The following is a 20,662-nucleotide window of genomic DNA, read 5'->3' as shown; positions in this document are numbered from 1 at the left end:
ATATGTATAGCAAGAGCTAAATACAGAGAATGTCCCAGCGACGAGAGGAGAAAGATGAATGAATGGCTGTCGCCGAGCCGGGCATAAGCCGAGGCATTCGGTTCAGTAATCGCAGCTCTCCCATTGGCCAGTGCAGCTGGCCTTAGTTAGTTCTGCAGGGATGTTTATGCGTCTGCTATGGAGGACTGAGAGGCATAAAGCGTGAATAACTGGATATTGACCTGTTCATTTGTTCTGCTTTAGGGCAAGACAAGCTTCCTTACTAAGTCGAGGACTCCGCTTGACGTCGGCCGCTAAGAAATATACATACATAACCTTCCGAGCGCAGTGAGCATCAATTTCCCTTTTCACGCATGGGAATATATATATACATATATATTATATATCCTTGAAAAAATATAAAATTACTACACAGACCTATGCATCGTATTTCCTTTTGTGGTTGAGTTTCAATTGCTAAATTATTGACGGCAAGACCTTCCCACTACATTCTACTTTCTCCCCGCCGCGGGGCTGGCTTTCTTTTTTTTTTTTTCTTTCTTCATCACCTGAATTCTAACCTCTCAGCCACTATTTCGAACCACCTGAGCAGAGACACTAACAAAACAAAATGGCAGCTACACAACCTTCGCACACGCCTACAACCACGTCCAACAATGCCATTGACCAGCCGCCGTCCTCTGCAACGGCTGCCGTTCTCGTGGCCTCCACGCCCGTACCAGACGATGTGCGAAAAGTGCGCGGCGTCGATTTCAACAGTTATCAGGACCGCGATATCACCGTGCCGGAACTCGTGGCGAACATGTCGACCATGGGATTCCAGGCCAGCGCTATTGCCGACGCGGTGCGCATCATTAACGACATGCGCGCCTTTCGCGACCCGGAGACGGGCGAGCGCACGACCATTTTCCTGGGGTACACGAGTAATTTGATATCGTCGGGTTTGCGGGAGACACTACGATTTTTGGTCCAGCACAAACACATCTCGGCGATTGTCTCGACGGCAGGCGGCGTGGAGGAGGATTTGATCAAGTGTCTTGGGCCGACGTATATGGGGGCTTTTAGTACACCAGGCGCCGGACTCCGGGCACAAGGGTTGAATCGAATTGGGAATTTGATTGTTCCGAATAGCAACTACTGCGCTTTCGAGGACTGGGTGATCCCCATCTTGGACAGGATGGTCGAGGAGCAGGAAGCATCCAAGGCTTCGGCCGCCAAGTCGGGAGATCCGGATGACGAGCTGCATTGGACGCCGTCGAAGATTATTCACAGACTTGGGAAGGAGATTAATAATGAGGACTCGGTATGCTATTGGGCGTGGAAGAATGATATCCCCATCTTTTGTCCTGCGTTGACGGATGGGTCGCTGGGCGATATGCTTTACTTCCATACGTACAAGTCGTCGCCGAGCCGACTACGAGTGGACATTTTGGATGATTTGAGACAGCTGAATACAATGTCGGTGCGCGCCAAAAGGGCCGGGATGATTATCCTCGGCGGCGGGCTGGTCAAGCACCATATTGCGAACGCGTGCTTGATGCGAAACGGCGCCGAGAGCGCGGTCTATATCAATACAGCCCAGGAATTCGATGGGAGTGATGCCGGAGCACGACCCGACGAGGCCGTCAGTTGGGGGAAGATCAAGACTGGCGCTGATAGTGTCAAAGTGTATGCCGAAGCCACCGTCGCTTTCCCGTTGATCGTTGCCAGCACCTTTGCGAGGGCGAGTCGCGATGGCGTTGCCGCGTCGAAGCAGGAAGAGGCACAGAATTGAGCATTGCTAGCCTAAGATTTACGTTTCCTATTTGGCTTGTGCTGTCGACAGCCCCCTAGAGCGAGTAGCATTGTACTCACAAATCCCACTTCCGATCTAGCTTATCGATGTGGACCTTCGGAAGACTACGGTTTCACCCCTTACTACCGGAAGACTCGTGGCAAACAAGGTGGCAATTGTCAGAAGGCTCTGCACCGGCTCTATCCATATCCATATCCAGATGAATTTCGACAGTTTATATCAGAATACACCCAAGAACGGAACGGATAAGATCTGATCGAGGGCAGCCCGGTGATTGGTCCTTGCGAAACCTAAATAGGTTGGATTTGCCACAATACCGGCCGATACCGGGTTTGTGGAACAGTGGATGTATTTTCATATTTGATAGGATGATGGACTGTCTCTACTCCGTACTATCTAGATATTTTTGTTGAAGCTCTGAACAGGTCGGTAATTACGGAGTGGTCAGGTACGGTCAATACAATGATACGCCACCGAGCTAAAAAGTCGGACCCGCAGTTCTTATCGATACGGAGCAAGGGCTCAATTTCAGCATCCTCTGTAGAAGACTGTATACAGTAATGGAGCACAGCATGTTATTTCGCAATTTGGTCTTGCGCTCATAATCCAGGCCAGCGAAGACTATACCACCCATGAGATTCCTGAACGTGTCCATGCCAGCAGCATTCATGCATGCTCAATTCTAGGCACGTGATCGAGTCCGAAGCCGTTGCCACCGCAAGGCGGTGTGCACGAATGGGGCCTGTGGGGCACGGATTCGTCGCTCGCTCTCAGGCGGTGTCCGTCTAGAACAGCAGCGTCTTGCGAAAAACCGGATGCTAGAGCCTCATCGGCCAGGATCTAGGTTAGGTATTGCTAGCAGTCTTTGCCTGGGCGAGACTGTTCCAAGCCGGCCTGGTGTGATGGCCTGATTATTGATGCCATGGCCGGCAGTCTCGTGCAATAGCTGGCTGGTACAGAAGGGAAACGACAGCCAGCTCGACGCCTCACTTTGACGATTGCTGCAACCGCTGGGCCGGCCAACTCACAGACGGCGTTTCCACTATAGAAAGCTGCTACTAGACACGTTGCCAGCTACATAGAAATGCATTCATTCTATCTATGACATTGATGGAAAGTAGCCTAGCAGTATCTATTCTTCAGTAAGAGAACGTCTCAATCGATGTGCTTTGAGGCAGTGTACTCGGTAAAGAAACGTGCCTGGTTGTATCGCGCAGTAATTACGGCGTATTTACCTAGGCACCCGCCCCAACACGGCAAATCCCCGTGCTCCACTCTCCCTATCGGCGAGCCTAATCGCCTATCGGTCGTCGCTGCCCTCCTCCCCCTCCTGCCTCGTGCTTCGTTTTCTTTTTTTGCTTTCTCTCCTTTTTCTTTTCTCTTCTCCTCTGCTGCTCTGCCTTGTCGGTCTGTCTTCAACAAGAGTCAGTTGTCTCTCTATTCATACACCATCACCCAAGACCAACCAACCGTTGGTTCTTTCCTAGCTTCTATAGAAATCTGCTCTGCTGGCAGATTGCATTTCCCCGGATTATCTGCTTGTGCTTTTCTTTTTTGTGGTCTCCAATTGGTTTTCAAGAGCACCTGTGAGATCTCGAAGACATATCCAGTCATTTTTTGAATTTTGTTTCGTACACTGTCATTTGTTTGTTGCCATCATGGACTCTGTTTCAGAACCCTCCGCTGCTCCCGGAGAGCCAGTCCTTCCAGTCGTTCAAGTTACCACAGAATCATCCAACGCCCCGGACCGACCAGAAGACACCTCCCAAACACTCGAGCCGCCAATGGATACTTCAGAAGACAATGCACAGCCTCCTCAGCCACCGGTTGCGCCGGAGACAGCCAATACCGAGGAGCCCCAGCAGCCCACTGCTGAAACCCCTGAGAATGTCGATGTTCCAGCAGGAGATGCCCCAGCTGAGCCAAACCCACCACAGAATGACGATGCCCCTGAGCCGCCTGCGCCAGAATCCACTGAAGAGTCGGTTCCGGCACCTCCGGAGGAAGAACCGGCCACCTGGGCAGGCCTCGAAGAGGACACTTCCTCCCCCGATGAAGAGGAGCTGAAAAAGATTGAAGCCAGCGATGGTGATTATAGCGCTATGGAGTGTATGTGATTCTTCACAGTGTTTTATTTATCGGCATTGCGGAACTGTTTTGTTCGGCTGACACACTCACCCTGTACACAGACGATTATTGGGAAAAGTCCTTTTATAGCGAGGTTGACGATCCGGAATATCGGCCGGCTGAGAAAGCTCGTCTCACATGGAAAATCAAAGGCGTGCGAGGTACCAAGGAGAAACCCAACCGAGCCAAGATCATGCGCTCGCCCCCTGCGTACGTTGGAGGATTTTGGTGGACTATCAAATTCTTCCCGCGAGGAAACGGAAGTCAGTCCCTGAGCATATACGTCGAGTGTTCCAAGGAGATGCCTACTCCAGACGAGAAGTTGCCAGAGACCAACTTCACTGTCCGCTCTGGTGCTCCAACGGACGACTTGAAGGAAAGTGACCCAAAAATGGATATCAAAATCCCTGCTTTAGAGAACTCAAAGGAGTGGTTTGAGAATTACAAGAAGTGTTACGGCTACAGTGGTGTTAATTGCGAGTCTACGGATGCTGCTGCACAAGGAACCAAGCAGGTCTGGCGGGTCTCGGCACAGATCGGGGTTATCTTATACAACCCTAACGAGCCTCGCACAGGCTGGATGCAGTCATCTTGCCATCAATTCAATCCACACAACCTAGATTGGGGTTGGACTTACTTCCACGGTCCCTGGGAGGAGATTCATATCCGCCACCAAAGTCAACGCCAGGCCCTTCTACGTAACGATACTTTGGCGTTCGATGCCTATATACGAGTCTTTGACGACCCTACCTTATCTCTCTGGTGGCATCCAAGCGATTCTGAGCCGGTTTGGGATAGTCTTGCTGCGACGGGCTACCGCCCGATCGGTGATTCTGTCATCAACCACAGCGCTGAGGTTGCCGGATTAGCCTCATGGATCAATCTTGCACCTTTCAGGAAAATCATCCAGAGTGTTGATGTTCAAGAGCACCGCCACAACTGCAATGTGAAACCTCGTCCATTATGTGAAGCTCTACAGGAGTTTCTATGGCGTTTACGCCACCAGGACCCTGAAAGTCAATGCGTCGACACTGACAAAGTCACATCGACTCTGCGCAACTTGCACGAGTATTCAAGCGACGTGGTAGAGTTCTGGGAGAGGATGCGCAGGACCCTGGAAATAGAACTCCAAGGTACTAGTGCTGTCGAAGAGCTCGCTCGTATTTTTGATAGCCCGCCTGTTGCAGTGAGCGACCCACAGGGATCAAATGTGACACATACTTTGTCTTCCCAATCTCAGCTCATCACCAGTATTCGCATTCCGGTAGATAAAGAGAAGAACATTCAGGGTGCTCTCAACCGGTATTTCAAGGATCAGTCTGGTCGATGGTCCTTGCCCCCTGTGCTTCATGTGGAGCTAAACCGTCAACGCTTCGATTACTCTGCCCGTCAGTGGAAGCTCCTTTATAATCGCGTTGACCTCGACGAAACACTTGATTTGGCGTCTTACGTAGCGCATGGGCAGTCTGGTGGCTATGACTTGTATGGGTTTATTGTTCATCGTGGCCGCCGCACATCCGGCAAGTTCTTCAGCATTCTGCGGCCGGGAGGCCCTGGCTCAAAATGGGTTGCTTTCGACGACGGCAGCCACAATCGAGTCGAGTGTTTGACGCGGAAGGCCGCGTTGGAATCTCATGTTGGTCTCGAAGAAAGCAAGCTCAAGGACGCCAATGACAAGACCGGCCATGACTTTGCAGTTGCGGCTCTCTATGTACGACGCGATATGATTTCAGAGTACCTTCCTGGCAAGCTGGAGCCATGGGATGTCGCCGAGCCACTTCGTACCTACTTTGAGACTGGATCCTATATATCCAAAGAAGACGCTTCGGAGTCCGAAGCGAAGATTGAGCAAACAGTCCAAGTTGAGGTCTATGGTCTCCCTACAATCGAGGAGTCACTCGAAAGCATCTTTGATACCTATGACTTGATGTCTCAAGCTAAACGCACGGGCAATGTCAAGTATTTTACTCTGCCAAAGAGCACATCGATTGCCGATTTGCGTCGGAAAATAGCATTTTCGCAGACAAGTGAGACCGAACAGATTGGTAATCACCGTGTCAAACTTTGGAAAATCGGACACGCCAAGAAACAACTTGGAGCAGGTCTTCTCTTTGATCGTCAGGATGACCTGACGGAGACCTTGGCAAAGGAAGGAGATGTGGTGCGATTCTGGGCGCACGTTCTGTCTGAGGACGCAGCCAAGTCCTTTGGCCTTCCCGAACCAATTGCCGTCAAGACCGTCGAAGACAAACCTCAGGAGACTGTTGAAGTCCGTGATGCTCCGGACTCAGACGAAGAAAGGCCAACAGGTGACGGATCTGGATCTTCACGATTGAATAATAACCCCGCTACTTCGTCATCTCAACCTCAAACGGAGCCCGTTGAGCGTCCGGAATCATCAAACTCAGCAGAAAACCTCACAGTTTTGACTGCAAATGACGGTGAGCGAATGGATGTTGACGGTACGGCGTCATCCAACGCAGGTGTTCCTAGCACTGAGCAGGTATCTGCTCATGATGTCCCGCAGGACACAGTCATGGAAGATTCGCCATCTGAAGGTCAGGAGTCTAGCCTTGAATCGGCTCACAGCAATTCTACCGATGCTTCCTCTGTGGACAAACCTGAATTTGTACCTCATATCTACTATTTTATACAGATATTTGATACCGAAAAGCAGTCACTGAAGCCTGCCGGTGCTTTCATTTCGGCTTTAACCGACAATGTCAAGTCGGAAATTCGCAAAAATCTAGGGTGGGAAGCTAATAAGGACTTCCTCTTGTGGTCTCGAATTGACAACACTTCCGTTGTTACTGTTTCGCCTAGTGAGACATTCTCCGTATCTGTTGGGGATGGTCATTGCTTCATTGTGGGTGATCGACTTAGCAAAGAACAGTAAGTTTTCTCCCACCTCTTGAAAATTCATAATGATGCTAACTTCTTCTTCTTCTGCCAGACGTGCCAAAGTCGGTTCTGCTGGACTATTCACAAACCCCGATCGCCTAGTTCAATATATCTGGGCCTGCTCCCGCAGGCACCCAACTCGGGCGTTCACTGGCACTAAGACCATCGATGCCACATTCAATGGCGACTACTATAGTGGTGAATTCAGCAAGGGCTATTACCATGGCAAGGGCACCCACATCTCGGATACTGGTACTACATACTCTGGTGATTTCATCTTCGGACAACGCCATGGTCAGGGCAAGATGGAGTACCCATCTGGCGACTCGTATGAAGGTGACTGGGTCGAAGACCAACGTCACGGCCAAGGCACTTTCATCGAAAGTAAGACCGGAAACAAGTATGTTGGTGGTTACAAAGATGGCAAACGCCATGGCAAAGGTATTAGCTACTGGGAAGTTGCGGATGAGGAAATGGATCTTTGTCAGATCTGCTACGGCGAGGAACAGGACGCGCTATTCTACGACTGTGGCCACGTTTGTGCGTGCGTCAACTGCGCGCGCGAAGTTGACATTTGCCCGATCTGTCGCAAGAATGTCCTCAAGGTAGTCAAAATTTACAAGATGTAGGCTTGCACAGCCTACACTATACAACGGTCTCCCCTTTCTATGCCTTGTCATTGTTTAGAAGAATACCCAAGTCGCGCAAAGTCCCGTCGCTGGGACGTGGAGTTTTTTTTTGTGTGTGTTTCTTTCTTTTTTATTCAACTGATTCCTTAATTGTTTGTTGAAGTTCGGGTTATATGATTGATAATCTGTGATGTCTGTTTTTCATGGTTTCGATTCATTTTGTTTTTAGACAATTGAGTTGGGAATGCCGTTGATAGGTAGTCTAGATAGTCTGTTTATTCTATCAACTTTGTAATCTTTGAACCGATAACTTTTCTAAAAATATAAAAGAAATTCTTAGGAGAGGGGAAGGCAGAATTTCGAAGTCGACTGGCAATGGGTATTCCGAAGGGTAGGGAGCATTTGTTTATGCAGTTTGTCTTGAATAGAAAATATATATCACATCAAGCTCGTCACATGTGGCGAATAAACAGGTAAACCGACGGGCGGTGTCCTGGGCATATACATATTTCATAAGTATGGAGTATGGCATAAGTAAGTGCTCCATCAATCAGAAATTCGCCGACCTCATCATGCATCTTCAATAGGAATACGTAGCAGGCTTGTTTCCTGTGTTTAAATGACACGGAGGGCAGGCTGCATTAAAACAGTGGAACTACTTATCTACAGCCTGCAGGCGGCAGGGCCAGGGTGTCCGACCTAGCCCGATTCCAGCCTAGCAGGGGCGGGGGTATGCGTTGGTTTCGGCTTCGCATCTCGAAAAACACAAGAGAATTTGAACAAAGGTAAAAAGCAAGACCAAAAAAAGAAAATAAAAAAAGGACCACGCCCGCACGCGGCGCAGGTGCTGTGTGTCACGCACAGACCGTCTTCAAATCACCATCGAATCAGCAGTCAATGCAGATGCAGTACCCACATTACGCACACAACCATATCCCTTTCAAGTTTCCACACACCAACCCCCCCTGCAGCCCATCCACTGATTTTGAGGAGGACCCACCCACACCAATCAACGTCACATTGACCCCGTTCGATTGTGATTCGAAATCTCGAAAAAAATGCATAATCCAAGCGGGCCAATGGGAAGTTGCGCTAGCACAGAGTGAGCACCCGGCGATCTCTTTGGTCCACCCCTTTTGCCCCACTCTTGAATTTCGAGGTTTTTCTTTTTTTGTTTTTGGTTTTTTCCTTGAAAAGGGCTCGCAACAGTTTTTGTAGAGGGAAGGGGGGAATGGAATGATTCCGAGGTGCCCCCGTTTAATTGTCGTCGGCTTAAACCTTACTGAGGGACACGTTTTGCTCGATTTGCATTTTACAGTTTCCACATACTCTCTGTACTTGGCATCCTCTGTACACCGTTCTGTATTCTTGATTATTGTGCACACTAAGTCCGCTTGAACAACAATCATAATTAATGCTACGTAGTTATAGTATTGAAATGTTAATAAGCTTCATTATGCAGACGACCTGGTACGATGGACGGCCGCACGAATTAGAATTACGTACGTCTGAAATCGGCGGCCACAGGCAGAAACGCCAACGGGGCTAATCGTTAAAAGGCTTAGAGCTATTTCTAGTGATCTTCTTAGCCTGTGATCATAGTCTCTCTCCTGCTAACTCCCATCACCTACGTATTCGATTTTTTCCCCTCCACTCCCTGCATTCAAGACCCCCCTCGATTGTCCGGAGTGTCCGGCACGTTGCTAATAATACTACTGCTCCATTCTCCGAGGCAATCTTCTCGTGTTCCCTCATTCTCTTCGCTCTTTCCCTTCTTTTTATACTTGGATCAGCCATTCGCCTCTTTGCCTGATCGGGAGTTCGCACCCAACCGGATTCGATAGTCTTTCTTTTTGTCGTCTATTACGTCCTACACTCTACGCCGCAGTGGCAGCTGACGAAAGATAATACAATACGTATCTCATTATTTTCGGCTTATTTGTGCGACAGAGAATCATCACCGAAAATCTTGAAGGCAGAAAAGAAAAGACACCCGCGTGCCACGTCTCCCAACTGTGTCACTAGAGCAGAGCGTTTGGTCTTTTTTTTTTTTTTCCAATTTTCTTCTGCATCAGGCATTTCACACACTCCACTCACCGAGATCGTCCTTCTGGAACCACGTACTTTGTCGCCTTGGATTCCAACGATACGACCGTGCTTTTTGTGTTTCTTTACGCTTGATTACGCCTCAGTCTAGAACTTGGCAGTTGTGTTTTGCCGCTGGCGTCTGCGCTCTCGGCTGCACTAAACTCCAAACAGCGCCCTTTTCCTGCCTGAGGAGTCAGCACTACCGCCCCTTTCCCTTCCCTCCCCAGTTTCAAGGTCCAACGTCACGTGCCCGCGTCCCGTGATTAACCGTCAATCCCAAGCCAATAGTTCGTCTCCGTCCAGACCATATATCTGATTCTTCAAATCCCTAGCAAAAAAAGACACCCTAGGATCAATTGTGATCCGACCCCCATCAATCCCGCTATAAGCGGGCTTTAGCCTCTCGTGTGTTTGGGTTTAGCATGTGCCGGGCATGTCCTCGCGTTTTCCCCTTTCATCCGGGTATTCTTCCCGCGGCGACCGTTCACCTCCCCAGCGCTATTCAGACCGTCGCCCTTCGTTGCCACCGGGTCCGCGAGATGACCCCAATCTCACGCCATTAGGCCGTGAGCCTCCACGTGGTCCTAAAGCATTGATAGACCCTCCCCGTGGAGGCCTGTACGGTGGTCGTGGCCGAGGTTATCCGCCGCGCAATGACTTTCGTGATCGCGATCGAGACCGAGACAGAGATCGCGACCGTGATTTCCGGGATGGACCGCCGTTTCGTAGAGATGACCGCGACAGGGACTGGAATCGCAGAGATCGCATGGATCGCATGGATCGTGATTTTGATATCCGCGATGGCCCACGTCCGTTCAGGCGTTCCCGGTCTCCTCAACCTCGCGATTCGCGAGATTTCCGAGACTCCCGTGACCTCGGTCCTCCGCCTCGAGATGGGGACATTGTTCGCATGCGTCGCAATTCTCGGGATAGCCTAATTTCAAGTTCATCTAATCCTGGCGATGGCCCTCCTGGCAATCAGAACATGGGTCATCCTCCTCCCATGCGAGGTGGCGGCCTCGGGCGCGGTCGTGGTCGAGGCGATTGGGAAGGTGGTCGAGGGCGTGGCCGAGGGCATTATATGGATGATCGAGATGCGTTCCGCCGTCGAAGTAGATCTCGCGATGGATGGTGGGATCGTGATAGAGACCGAGACTTTAGGGATCGTGACCGTGATCGGGATTTTGACCGGCGCGAACGGTTTGATCGACGAGACGATGATAGACGGCTAGAACGCGATGATCGTGATCGACCCCTTGAGCCGTGGAAGAAAGATATTCCTCCAATCCGTGCTGAGCCCCGTGTCCCTTCTGGCCCGAGGAGCAGTTCAATTCCGCCAACTGGTCCGTTGGTTCTCCCTAGAGGCGAATCCAAAGGTCAAGATCAACCAATCTCGGATCCTTCTCGCAAGTCTTCTATGTCTACAACGCTACCACCTACAAGAGATCCTCGTCGAGACTCTGATCGACCAGAGCTTCCTATGTCAAGAACAGAAATGCTTAGAGAGTCTATTGCGCCAAAGGGGTCACCGCCACCATCTGCACCCCAGGTTCCTGCTTTTGGGTCTGTCACTCTGCCATCAAGTCTTTTATCAATCGAAAAGCCAGCTCAGCAGCCGTCTCAATCCCAGCCAGCAGTATCTAACAAGCCTGACCGGAGTCGGACAGATGCCATATCTTATACGACTGCCAAGGAGGCTCCTAGAGAAGCCCCAACGGAACCCAAAGCTCACCGGGCTGATATCAAGACTCATTCTGGAATTCCTTCTGCCAAAGAAAGTGTTTCCGACTCTTGGTCTTCACAGGATGTACATTCTCGTCCCGAGAAGTCAAGCCAGGTTGTTTCTCCTCCTACTGCACCGGCGGCTTTACTTAAACGAGAACCTGTTGCCTCTGCAGCTGTTACCACTACTGCTACAGGAGAGTCGCGATTGCACCACGAAAATACTGCCAGCACTTCGCCACCACTGGGTCCAGCTCAAGCAACTTCTCCAGTACTTTCACGATCGCAATTACCACCCGCAGGCCGCGGGGGCTCTCCACAGACCTCACCACAGATGACTTTCACCAGTGTGCCTACGGGGCCTCGCGCGGGAGTCAGACAGCCTGTTCGTGGTGGACATGCGAAGAGCAAACAATGGCTTCGTCCTGGTTACAACCGTGTCGCTCCGACAGCTCCCTCCCTAGGCAATCGGCGCGAGTCGCATGAAGACAAGGAGTTCCACGCGCCACTCCTACCGGTAGATGAGAAGAAGGAGTTCAATGACGACCAGCCCGGCATTGAAGAGAAAATTGCGGACAAAGACACATCAGAAAAAGTGGAGACACCCGCCGCCAATGAGGAAGTACCCCATGATGCTATATCCTCGAAGTCTCCAGTTTTGAAAGATTTGGAAGTGGCCGAGGAACAAGAACAAACCGTGGATTCAAAACATGAGACGGAAGACAATTCCACACTGTTGCCTGATTTCACACGCTCAAGTGACGAAGAAGAAGAGGATATAAACGAAGTTTTCACAGAAGATTATTTGCGGGAGCGAAAAGAGCTCTTTGAGAAGAGTATGGATGCTCTGCGAGCTGAAATGCCGCCTCCAATTTTGGAGGATCCTGTTATCGTCGAGTTGCTCATGAAGGTTCAATTGCTAGGCATGATAGTAGACGGCAGCGTTCCCGAAGAGCCTGAGCCGTCTGCTGTGGAGGCCAATGTCGATCGCTCAAAGAAAGCCATTTCTGCGGAAATTTACAAAGAAGAGATGGACGTTGATGAGGGGGTTGCTGCAAGCCCTGTCAAGACAGCTATGCCAGCTGATAGTGTTGACAAAGAGTCTATCACTGTCGACAATTTACCGTTTTTAGTCTCTGGTCCTCCAACGCCAATTTCGGAACTGGATGTCTTTCAGGAAAACATCAAGACCCACGAACGTATCCAGGAAGCGATTCGCAACACAGTAGCGAAACAGCGCAAAGATGCATCAGAAAAGAATAAACGCTTACGAGAAGAGTATGCTGCCATCTACAGACCCTGGCGATTAACTGTTCGCGCGATGGATCACAAGAAAGACGAAGAGAGGAAAGGCAGTACGCCTAGTGCAGCCACGCCGCCCGTGACGCCCGCTCCTACTTCTGTATCTGAGAGCCGAGCAGAAAGCCGACGATATAAGGGAAATAGTGAACTTGACTTCCAGAACGCCCTTAAAGCGTCTGCTATCTCCGCTCAAGAGGAGTCAGAACGTCGTCGTCTTATGGAAGCTACAGCACGACCTGATCTTGAAAAGGAGGCTGTTATCCCGGATATGTACGAAAAGTACCAGGTTGAAGCGGGTATCTTCAAAGATACTAACAACAAGGTTGACCCTGCCGATGCCTTGGTCGTTTACGGCTTCTTACCACCGCCAGATGACTTTACGGTAGAAGAGCACAAGCTGTTTACTGATGCTTTCATGGCTTATCCAAAGAAGTGGGGCAAGATTGCTGACGAGCTACCGGGACGGACGTATGCACAGTGTATTAGTCATTACTACATGACCAAGGAGGAGATTAAATACAAAGCTAAATTGAACAAGCGATGGAGATCACAACGACGCGCCAGGAAATCAACTACCCGACCCAAGTCTAATGCCCTTATGTCTGATTTGAAGGCGAATGGTGACGATGAGGAAACAGTTCAGATGACGGAAACTGGTCGTCCTCGCCGTGCAGCAGCCCCGACATTTGGAGGCGACGCCACCGAGGCCGAAACTTCACGCCGTGGTAATGCTAAAGAAAGCGACCAGGGTGAGAAGCCTGCTAGCAGACGAGGTAGAGCCGGCGCCGGTACGCGTGGAGGACGGAGAGGACGAGGAGCTGCTGCGGCTGCTGCTACAACACAACAACAGCAGCAGCAACAGCCACCTCAGCAACCTCAACAGCAACCACCTCAGCTGCTACAGACTCCCTTGCCGATACAAGCACAACATCCTGCTGCAATCGTCTCTCAACAACCGCTTATTTCGACAACAATTGCTCCGGGTGTCCCGCTCATGGCGAAGCAGGAGCCACGGGTGATTGATGGCGCAATGGAAACGGCAGTCCACGTCAAAGACCAGGAGCGAGAGAACGAGGAACTTCTTCCGAAGCCAAGATCATCTCGTGCTCGAGGCAAAGATGCTATCTACGTGTTTGATGCCGCTGGCGATCCAGAAGCCGCTGGTGGTAAATCCGAGATGGGCTATGGCTCTATGCAGCCAACCAGTTACTGGTCGGTTCCAGAAGTGCGAGATTTCCCAATTTTACTGGCTCATTTTGGACGGGATTTTGAGGGTATATCGAACTTCATGAAGACCAAAACGCCGATAATGGTAAGCAAAAAAGCACAATTCATTCTTCTTACTCCGAACCTTGTGCTTTGTAGAGTGGTAATTGGGCACGGCCCGTCCCGCTCAGTTTGTGACGTGGTCCACCAGCCAGCCCCGTGCGTGAGGTCATTAGCGTATTGCTTTGTTTTCATACATGTTGTTCTTTTTTGTTTTCCTTATTTTCTTTTTCTCCCGCTTATTTTCTTGATTTTCTGGCTAACAAAATCTTTCATTCTCTTCTGTTAGGTCAAAAATTATTACCAGCGCAAGATTGACTCAGGCAATAATGAATTCGAGGAAATTGTCAAGGTTACTGAAGTCAAGAAGATGCGAGGCGAACCCACTGGCCCCTTACCAACACCAAACCCAACTCCCAAGAGGCGATACGAAGCTACTCCATCTGCAGTCCATCGACCACTCGCCCCGCACACCGACATGGAACACGCCGAAGATGGTCGCTTGGGCCACAAGAAAGCTTCGGCTACCATGTCTCCTCCCGTCCAGGTGCGCCCTGCTCCAGAGATTGCCACCGATCGGAGCTTAAGTAGATACCCTTCACTGGCTCAAGCAACTGGAGGGCCGCCTTCCACAAGTGCGATCATGCCGGACGACCCCTTGCGTAACATGCGACAGTCTGGAGCTCCCCCTGCACAACCTCGGACCTTTCCGGGTCCTCGCATGGGATACTTTACAGAGGATCGGCGCGAAGCACGACCGTCACGTGTCCCTGAGCTTCAGCCTTCTCCACGAGTTGCCCCTTCCACCCAAGGCCCAGACATCAGTCGTCCTGAACCTTTGCCTCAGCAGCTCCGGGCACGAAGAGATTTCCACGGCCCACCAACACAATATCAACCTGCACAAGTGTACATGCAAGCCCAGCAGAGTGTCGTGGTGCAGCCGTCTGCAATGTCAAGCTCGCACTCTCGACACCCTAGCCTTACCGGATCGACAGCACCTGGTTCCCCTGCACAGAACATACAAAGACATACGCCCGACCTATCGCCGATTCGTCGATCTTCATTCGGTCAGGGCCAATCTCATCCAGGTTACTATCCATATCCTTCTTCCAATATTCATCCGAAAACCACTGTTTCGCCTGTCAAGGAGACACCGGCATCGCAAGAGGCTCCGCGTCAAGTGCCTGCTAAGCGATCGAATATTATGAGCATCTTGAATGACGAACCAGAAGAACTTCCACCACGCAAGCGGTTTGCAAGTGAAATGATTTCGTCGCCTAGGATGGCCTACGGTCAAGCGGAACCATCAGGTCTTCGTCATGAGGAGAAAGCATCCTACTTCTCTCACACTCAGCAACAACAGTCTTCCCAGGGCCCGCCTCCACATCAGGCTCCTTCGGGACGGCCATCATACTCAGAGTACTCTTCGTATCAACCATCGTCTCTTGGAAGTGCGTCTGCTGCTAGTGGACCACCGAACCACGACTGGATGGCCAGGTTTGACCCACGCAGCCAAACTCAACAGTCTGCGGAACCCATCCGTGCGACGCCGACGCCAGCCCCTCCTGCGCAGTATGTTGCCAGTGGTGGATACCAGCATTCGCAAGCCCCGTCGAATAGCCAACCTCCTACTGCTTCTCAGAGCAATGCTTCAGGGGTAGGCCATCGTGGCTATCAAGGTTATCCACCTCCACATGGCCAAGGTGCACCCACACCGCCACTAATAACATCGAATGGTCGCGAGTCTTCGAGTTCGGCTTACCGTCATCAAAGTGTTGCGTCTCCGCCACCTCATCAAAGTGTGCTGTCATATGGACCGCGTCCAGTGCAGTCTCCAGCGCAATCTCCTGCCACCCCGTTGAACATTCTACCGCCTCGCCAACAATCCGGTCCTGGTTCTTCATATAGCTCAACACATTCGCAGGTGTCTTCCCCTCACCCCTTGTCATCTCAGCATCGAGCAAGTCATGGCGGCCATCATTCATACCAACAGCACGTCCAGGCAATGGTGAACGGACAGCAACCGGCATCGGTGCCGTCTGGAGGGCGAGCATCGATGAGTATAGCTGGAGGCGGCCCGCCTAATACTGCCTCCCCATACATAACACCGGCTCACTTGCCGCCTTCACAGCAACAACAGCATGGAGGTGGTCCTCCTCCTTACCGTCCTGGCCCTGGCTCACTTAGCAACGCTTCTCCATCGTCAACCCTTGGTATCGTTCGGCCTTATACCCCACCGTCAACAAGTACGCTAGGCGGAATTTCTTATACCGCCAGCGGCCCCCATGCTCCTGCTGCTACTGGTGCGCATATACATCACACTCCATATTCGCATCCTCATGACTCTCATCCTTCCGCCACTCATCATAGAGTATACAGTCAAGGAGGATCAGCGCCTTCATCACGGTAGATGAATATATAGGGATTGCATTGTGTGTTTGTCTTGTTTCTCTTTGCTTTCTTGCAAACTTAATATACTAAAAAAACCAACCCCTTTGTTTCTATTCCTTTTGTTTGTTTTCTTTTTCATTCTTGGTTGTATTCCAGATTATTATGTCATGATATCTTATCACTTTTTATGCTTGTTCTTTTCTTTCTTTTTGTATCTTTGTGTTGTCTTTTTGGGAGGAGGCTCATACTTCTTTGACACGTCTGGGGGGTGTAGAGTAGTATTATTGTACAAATATGGAATGATTATTACGATGAGTTATAATTTTGGGACCAAGAAATTGTATAATTCTATGTATTCTCTATAAATACATAAAAGACGCTGATGTTCATGTGGATGTGTCTCCTAAGTATAGCTTGGTCCAAGCAATTCCCGAGATCCTTTTCTGACTCGTATATTAGATCATATTCTGGAATTGACTGGATACGATACTTGCTGGATCATTGGGTTGACGACATCATGTTATGTTTACCTTGTTGGAAAAGAACCTAATTCGGACTACGAACCAGGCAGCTGGGAAGAGGTTACATACAGTGAGCATGCATTATAATAACCTCGGAGGGCTGAAGATAAGGTAACCGCTTGTCAGATTGTTTGCCTAATTCGGTAATCTCGCGCCGGCGGGAGCCCCCTGCATAACCCTAACTCCCCTAACCACTAGTCTTGATGATCCTGCATCCGAAACGACAGTTCGGGCGTTTCTGGGCTATTATATGACATATTGTGAAGCGTGTCTGGATGCAGTGGAGCTGTGCATACAGGACGCCATGAACGGGTGCTCGTTTATCATGGCTGATGGTCGCTGAGACGATTTTCCTCGGCCTTTGAGTGCCGGACGGCTATATGTACACAGTGAGCAGCAAACTGAGGCTTCCAATGTGGATCACTAAGAATGTTCGTACAGGAGAAGTGCGGAGATAACTATTATGGGATCAAAAATTGAAAGAGAAACTAGAGCTTATCATGACTTGCGCTCTCAGAGGTATTTTAATATCGCCTGACGAGCAAACAGGCAAGCTGCAGCACCAAGCTGTTTATTTGATTCTAGGTTCTACATATAACCTTGGTTACCATGTAGACGGAAGATGTTTCAAACGGACCCTGATTCTGGAATCTGGAGGACACGAGTGACATTCACGACGGAAAGATCCCGGATTCAAACAGATATGTCCGATCAAATTGTTTGCTAATACAGCATGCCCAAGCCCTGCATAAACCATCTGTGATTCAGAATGTCTGTATTGGATATGGTCTGTTTTTCTCCCTCTTAAATACCTCACTTGTATGCATGCTTTCTTGCACTAAATTGTCATGCTCATTGCTAGTCATTGCACTTCCTACCATTATGAACCATCCACCAGAAACCACTGGCAATATTGTTACCTCATAATTACCTCTGATAACGCCCTTCACGCCGGACCCAATATGCAGCACTGATTATTTCCACATTAACACTGTCCAGCTCGATGATGTTCTCATTGGTTACGACCCGAACTTCGTCCTTCTTTTAGCGTCCACCACTGTTCCATGTCTTCCCACTGAAGTCATGTCTTGGTATCGTTCTCAACCGCCGAATGTTTACACAGAATCGAACTCGATAAAAATCACACGCTTTTCGACGGTGACCAGTCTGTTGCCTCTGAACTACCCGGTTGGCTGGTATACCGCGCTTACGAGCGTTGTTCGGCCGTCAAGTGTGTAGGTTACATGTTGTCCAAGGTCGGCATACATTATTATATTGCATTTATACTGAATAGCATTGGTTTTTCTAACTCCCTGATAAATTGACAGTGGTTACAACGCGGACCCCTTTCAAGACCATGGAGTCGGGGCTAATTGCGTTTCAACACTACTTCCAGGACAAACTATCGAATTTATTCCCTCCACGAACACCGATGTACAGCCCACAGTATTTTCCAGTCCCGAAGTCGTTGCGGTCGTTGCGATCAAAGGTTGGAGTGTCCAAGAACCTTCCCAAGCCTCAGTGACTTCCATGACGAGTGCTGTATCTTCCGTATCAGAAGATTTCTCCGGAGATACCATCGCTGCTATTGTTCTAGGCAGTCTTGCTAGGGTGTCACTATTAATTGGGCTTTATTTTCACGCTTTCACGGCGGAGAAAGGCGACACGAGACGCAGAGGATCAGTCTACAAATAATCAAAGCAGTACCGTATACGATGCCATCCCCCAGAATCCAACAGAGTCAAATGTTTTTCCAAAGGATAAACTGCCAGCAGATCAACAGACATTTCTATTCACTGATCCAATTGAACAGTCTTGAGCGTGGTCAAAGAATATGTACAACAAAGCGTTTTCTTGTTCTAAAAATTGGACTACGTATGAATCTATTTCAGGCCCCATTGACTGCCCCTTGTCCTTCAGTTTCAAAATTGTTATATATGAATCGAAGCGAGGGCCATTGAGAAGAAAAGACTTTTCTCTATAAAGATCTTCAGATGTCCTAACTTCCAAAGGCTTAAAGTATCTAATACATCAATATCAAAACCTCATATCACAACACCGTTCTTTCTGCTATTTCACCGCCAACATGAAAGTATTCTCAATTTTCTTTGGTATTACACTCGCAGCTCAAGCTGTCGGTCAATCCGCAATCCCGTTTTCTGGACTGCCCAGTATGTACGGAGCCAACGTTGTGGCCGGGTCTGTGGTTGATAAAGGCAATTATACTTTTGCAGGTGCTAAATTCAAAGTTCCTACAGTAAAAGCTCCTTCCGGTGGCCTTTCTCACGCTGAATACTGTACTTCTATATGGGCCGGGGTTGGCCACGGAGGTGATTTGAGCATACAGGCCTGTTTAAATGCTTGTATTCTGAATGGGAAAGCTACCTATGATGTATTTTTCCCCGAGCCCGGTCTATTTATCGACGGTTCTTCAGCGAAAGCTGGTGAACAGCTTCAGATTTCTTTCGACCCAACCAACGAAGGCAGGGCGGCAATCACAGATGCTAAAAAGGGAAAAGAGTACAGCTATGGAGGGGCTGGGACATTATGGGATCGAATATACTTTCTGGTGCAGAATAGGACAGAGGGAATGGCTCTTACGAACTTTGGCACACTTGAATTTACCGATGTTTATGCATATATCAACGTTGACTTGACTGATTTTAGTGCATCCACCGACTTGAAAGACAAGCCGGATTTACAAGGGGCCGCGCTCTATGGTCTGAGTCCTAACGGCAAGACATTGGTGAAGAGTTCAAACACGGACACAAAGGTCACTATCGAATACGTCGAATAAAAGCTTCGAGGTGGCATAAATGAGTCGGGCACGAAAGGGTTTAGTATATTTTGCGATACCTAGGATTCCTATAAGAGTTGATGAACTTGGTTTACCGTACCTAGGCATCGCCGATTTTACATACTGTATCCTCCTTATTTATGTCTAACGTTTCAGCGACATGGCCGCATAATTGCATATCACCCTGGCAATTGCGCAACAGATCTATGCGTATTTGGTAGTATCTGAAGACCTCTTAAACCTCTGGTGTGAGTCCCATCAAAACTCCTCCGACGGAAATTCCTATGGGTGAACAAGACAGTCCACCCCGAGCATAGGAGTGCTTTCCTTGGTCACAAAACGTACGTTGCATCCATCATATTCGATTCGCTTGTATCCTCGGGGAAATCCAAAGTAGTTAGCTGCGCCAACTTGGAGACGCTTTTCACATCGCTGGATGTCGTCACTGCCATTAGTCTCGCATTTGCAAACCCCAGTACTGTTGACAGGACCTTTCTTTGGAATATGGTTCTCTACAAGAACTTGGTGTCAATGTCTTTACTCTTAGTGTGAGCTGTGAGACGAGCATAGAACTGGGATGTCACGTAAGGACAATCCAGGGAGGGAAAGGAAATGTTCCAAACTCCGATCTGTCTACCTTTATTTTCGTTTCTATGGGAGCTTATCATTTAATTCTAGGCACGGTTTAGGGATAGCTCTTAGGGGAGAGCATCTGTAGCACTTGGGCCGAGTGAACTTAGGGCTTTTTTGACCCGAGATATGTATTAATGTACCCGATACCCGAGATGTAAGCTCAGAGGTGTCAAATATTGTTTATATGCGATAAATTGATAGACCTGGAGGAAGAGAGATAGAACCCAATTACATTTAATTAGCATGAATTGATATATTCCGAATCGTCAACGGTTGGGATTGATAGTTCAGCCATACGTGTGGTCCTCGCATAACTATGAGCAGCCAAAAGCTTCTCAACGTCCTTTTTGCACTGATCCAGAGAAAGCGATTTCAAACCGAGGCCACGACCCCAATTTTTAATTTCATAACACCAGACTCTTATTATATTTCTGTACTTGGGTAGCCAGCGCCGCCGACCTCCTGGCAATCTGGCCAGCTCTTCGAGGAA

At 49.4% G+C, this 20,662-nt stretch overlaps 4 protein-coding genes across 4 annotated transcripts; all 4 read left to right on the top strand.

Moving 5' to 3' along the window:
* Window positions 1-610: 610 nt before the first annotated feature.
* Window positions 611-1,774, top strand: UA08_04880 (Deoxyhypusine synthase; the record flags this gene model as incomplete). The annotated part of the gene is made up of 1 exon (XM_020267198.1): window positions 611-1,774. One exon carries the CDS (start codon window positions 611-613, stop codon window positions 1,772-1,774), a length of 1,164 nt encoding a protein of 387 aa, XP_020120268.1.
* Window positions 1,775-3,453: 1,679 nt separating this feature from the next.
* UA08_04879 (hypothetical protein) lies at window positions 3,454-7,452 on the top strand (the record flags this gene model as incomplete). The annotated part of the gene is made up of 3 exons (XM_020267197.1): window positions 3,454-3,904; window positions 3,985-6,814; window positions 6,876-7,452. The coding sequence occupies 3 exons, from the start codon at window positions 3,454-3,456 to the stop codon at window positions 7,450-7,452; spliced, it is 3,858 nt and encodes a 1,285-aa protein (XP_020120269.1).
* A 2,521-nt stretch (window positions 7,453-9,973) lies between these two features.
* On the top strand, window positions 9,974-16,240 carry UA08_04878 (hypothetical protein; the record flags this gene model as incomplete). The annotated part of the gene is made up of 2 exons (XM_020267196.1): window positions 9,974-13,876; window positions 14,120-16,240. 2 exons carry the CDS (start codon window positions 9,974-9,976, stop codon window positions 16,238-16,240), a joined length of 6,024 nt encoding a protein of 2,007 aa, XP_020120270.1.
* A 2,588-nt stretch (window positions 16,241-18,828) lies between these two features.
* Window positions 18,829-19,539, top strand: UA08_04877 (hypothetical protein; the record flags this gene model as incomplete). The annotated part of the gene is made up of 1 exon (XM_020267195.1): window positions 18,829-19,539. The coding sequence occupies one exon, from the start codon at window positions 18,829-18,831 to the stop codon at window positions 19,537-19,539; it is 711 nt and encodes a 236-aa protein (XP_020120192.1).
* Window positions 19,540-20,662: the final 1,123 nt, after the last annotated feature.

Source organism: Talaromyces atroroseus (genome assembly GCF_001907595.1).
Source record: "Talaromyces atroroseus strain IBT 11181 chromosome Unknown scaffold_5, whole genome shotgun sequence".
In the NCBI taxonomy this organism is placed as follows: domain Eukaryota; kingdom Fungi; phylum Ascomycota; class Eurotiomycetes; order Eurotiales; family Trichocomaceae; genus Talaromyces; species Talaromyces atroroseus.
The sequence above is the reverse complement of the archived record's forward strand: the minus strand, read 5'-3'. Positions and strand labels throughout refer to the sequence as shown.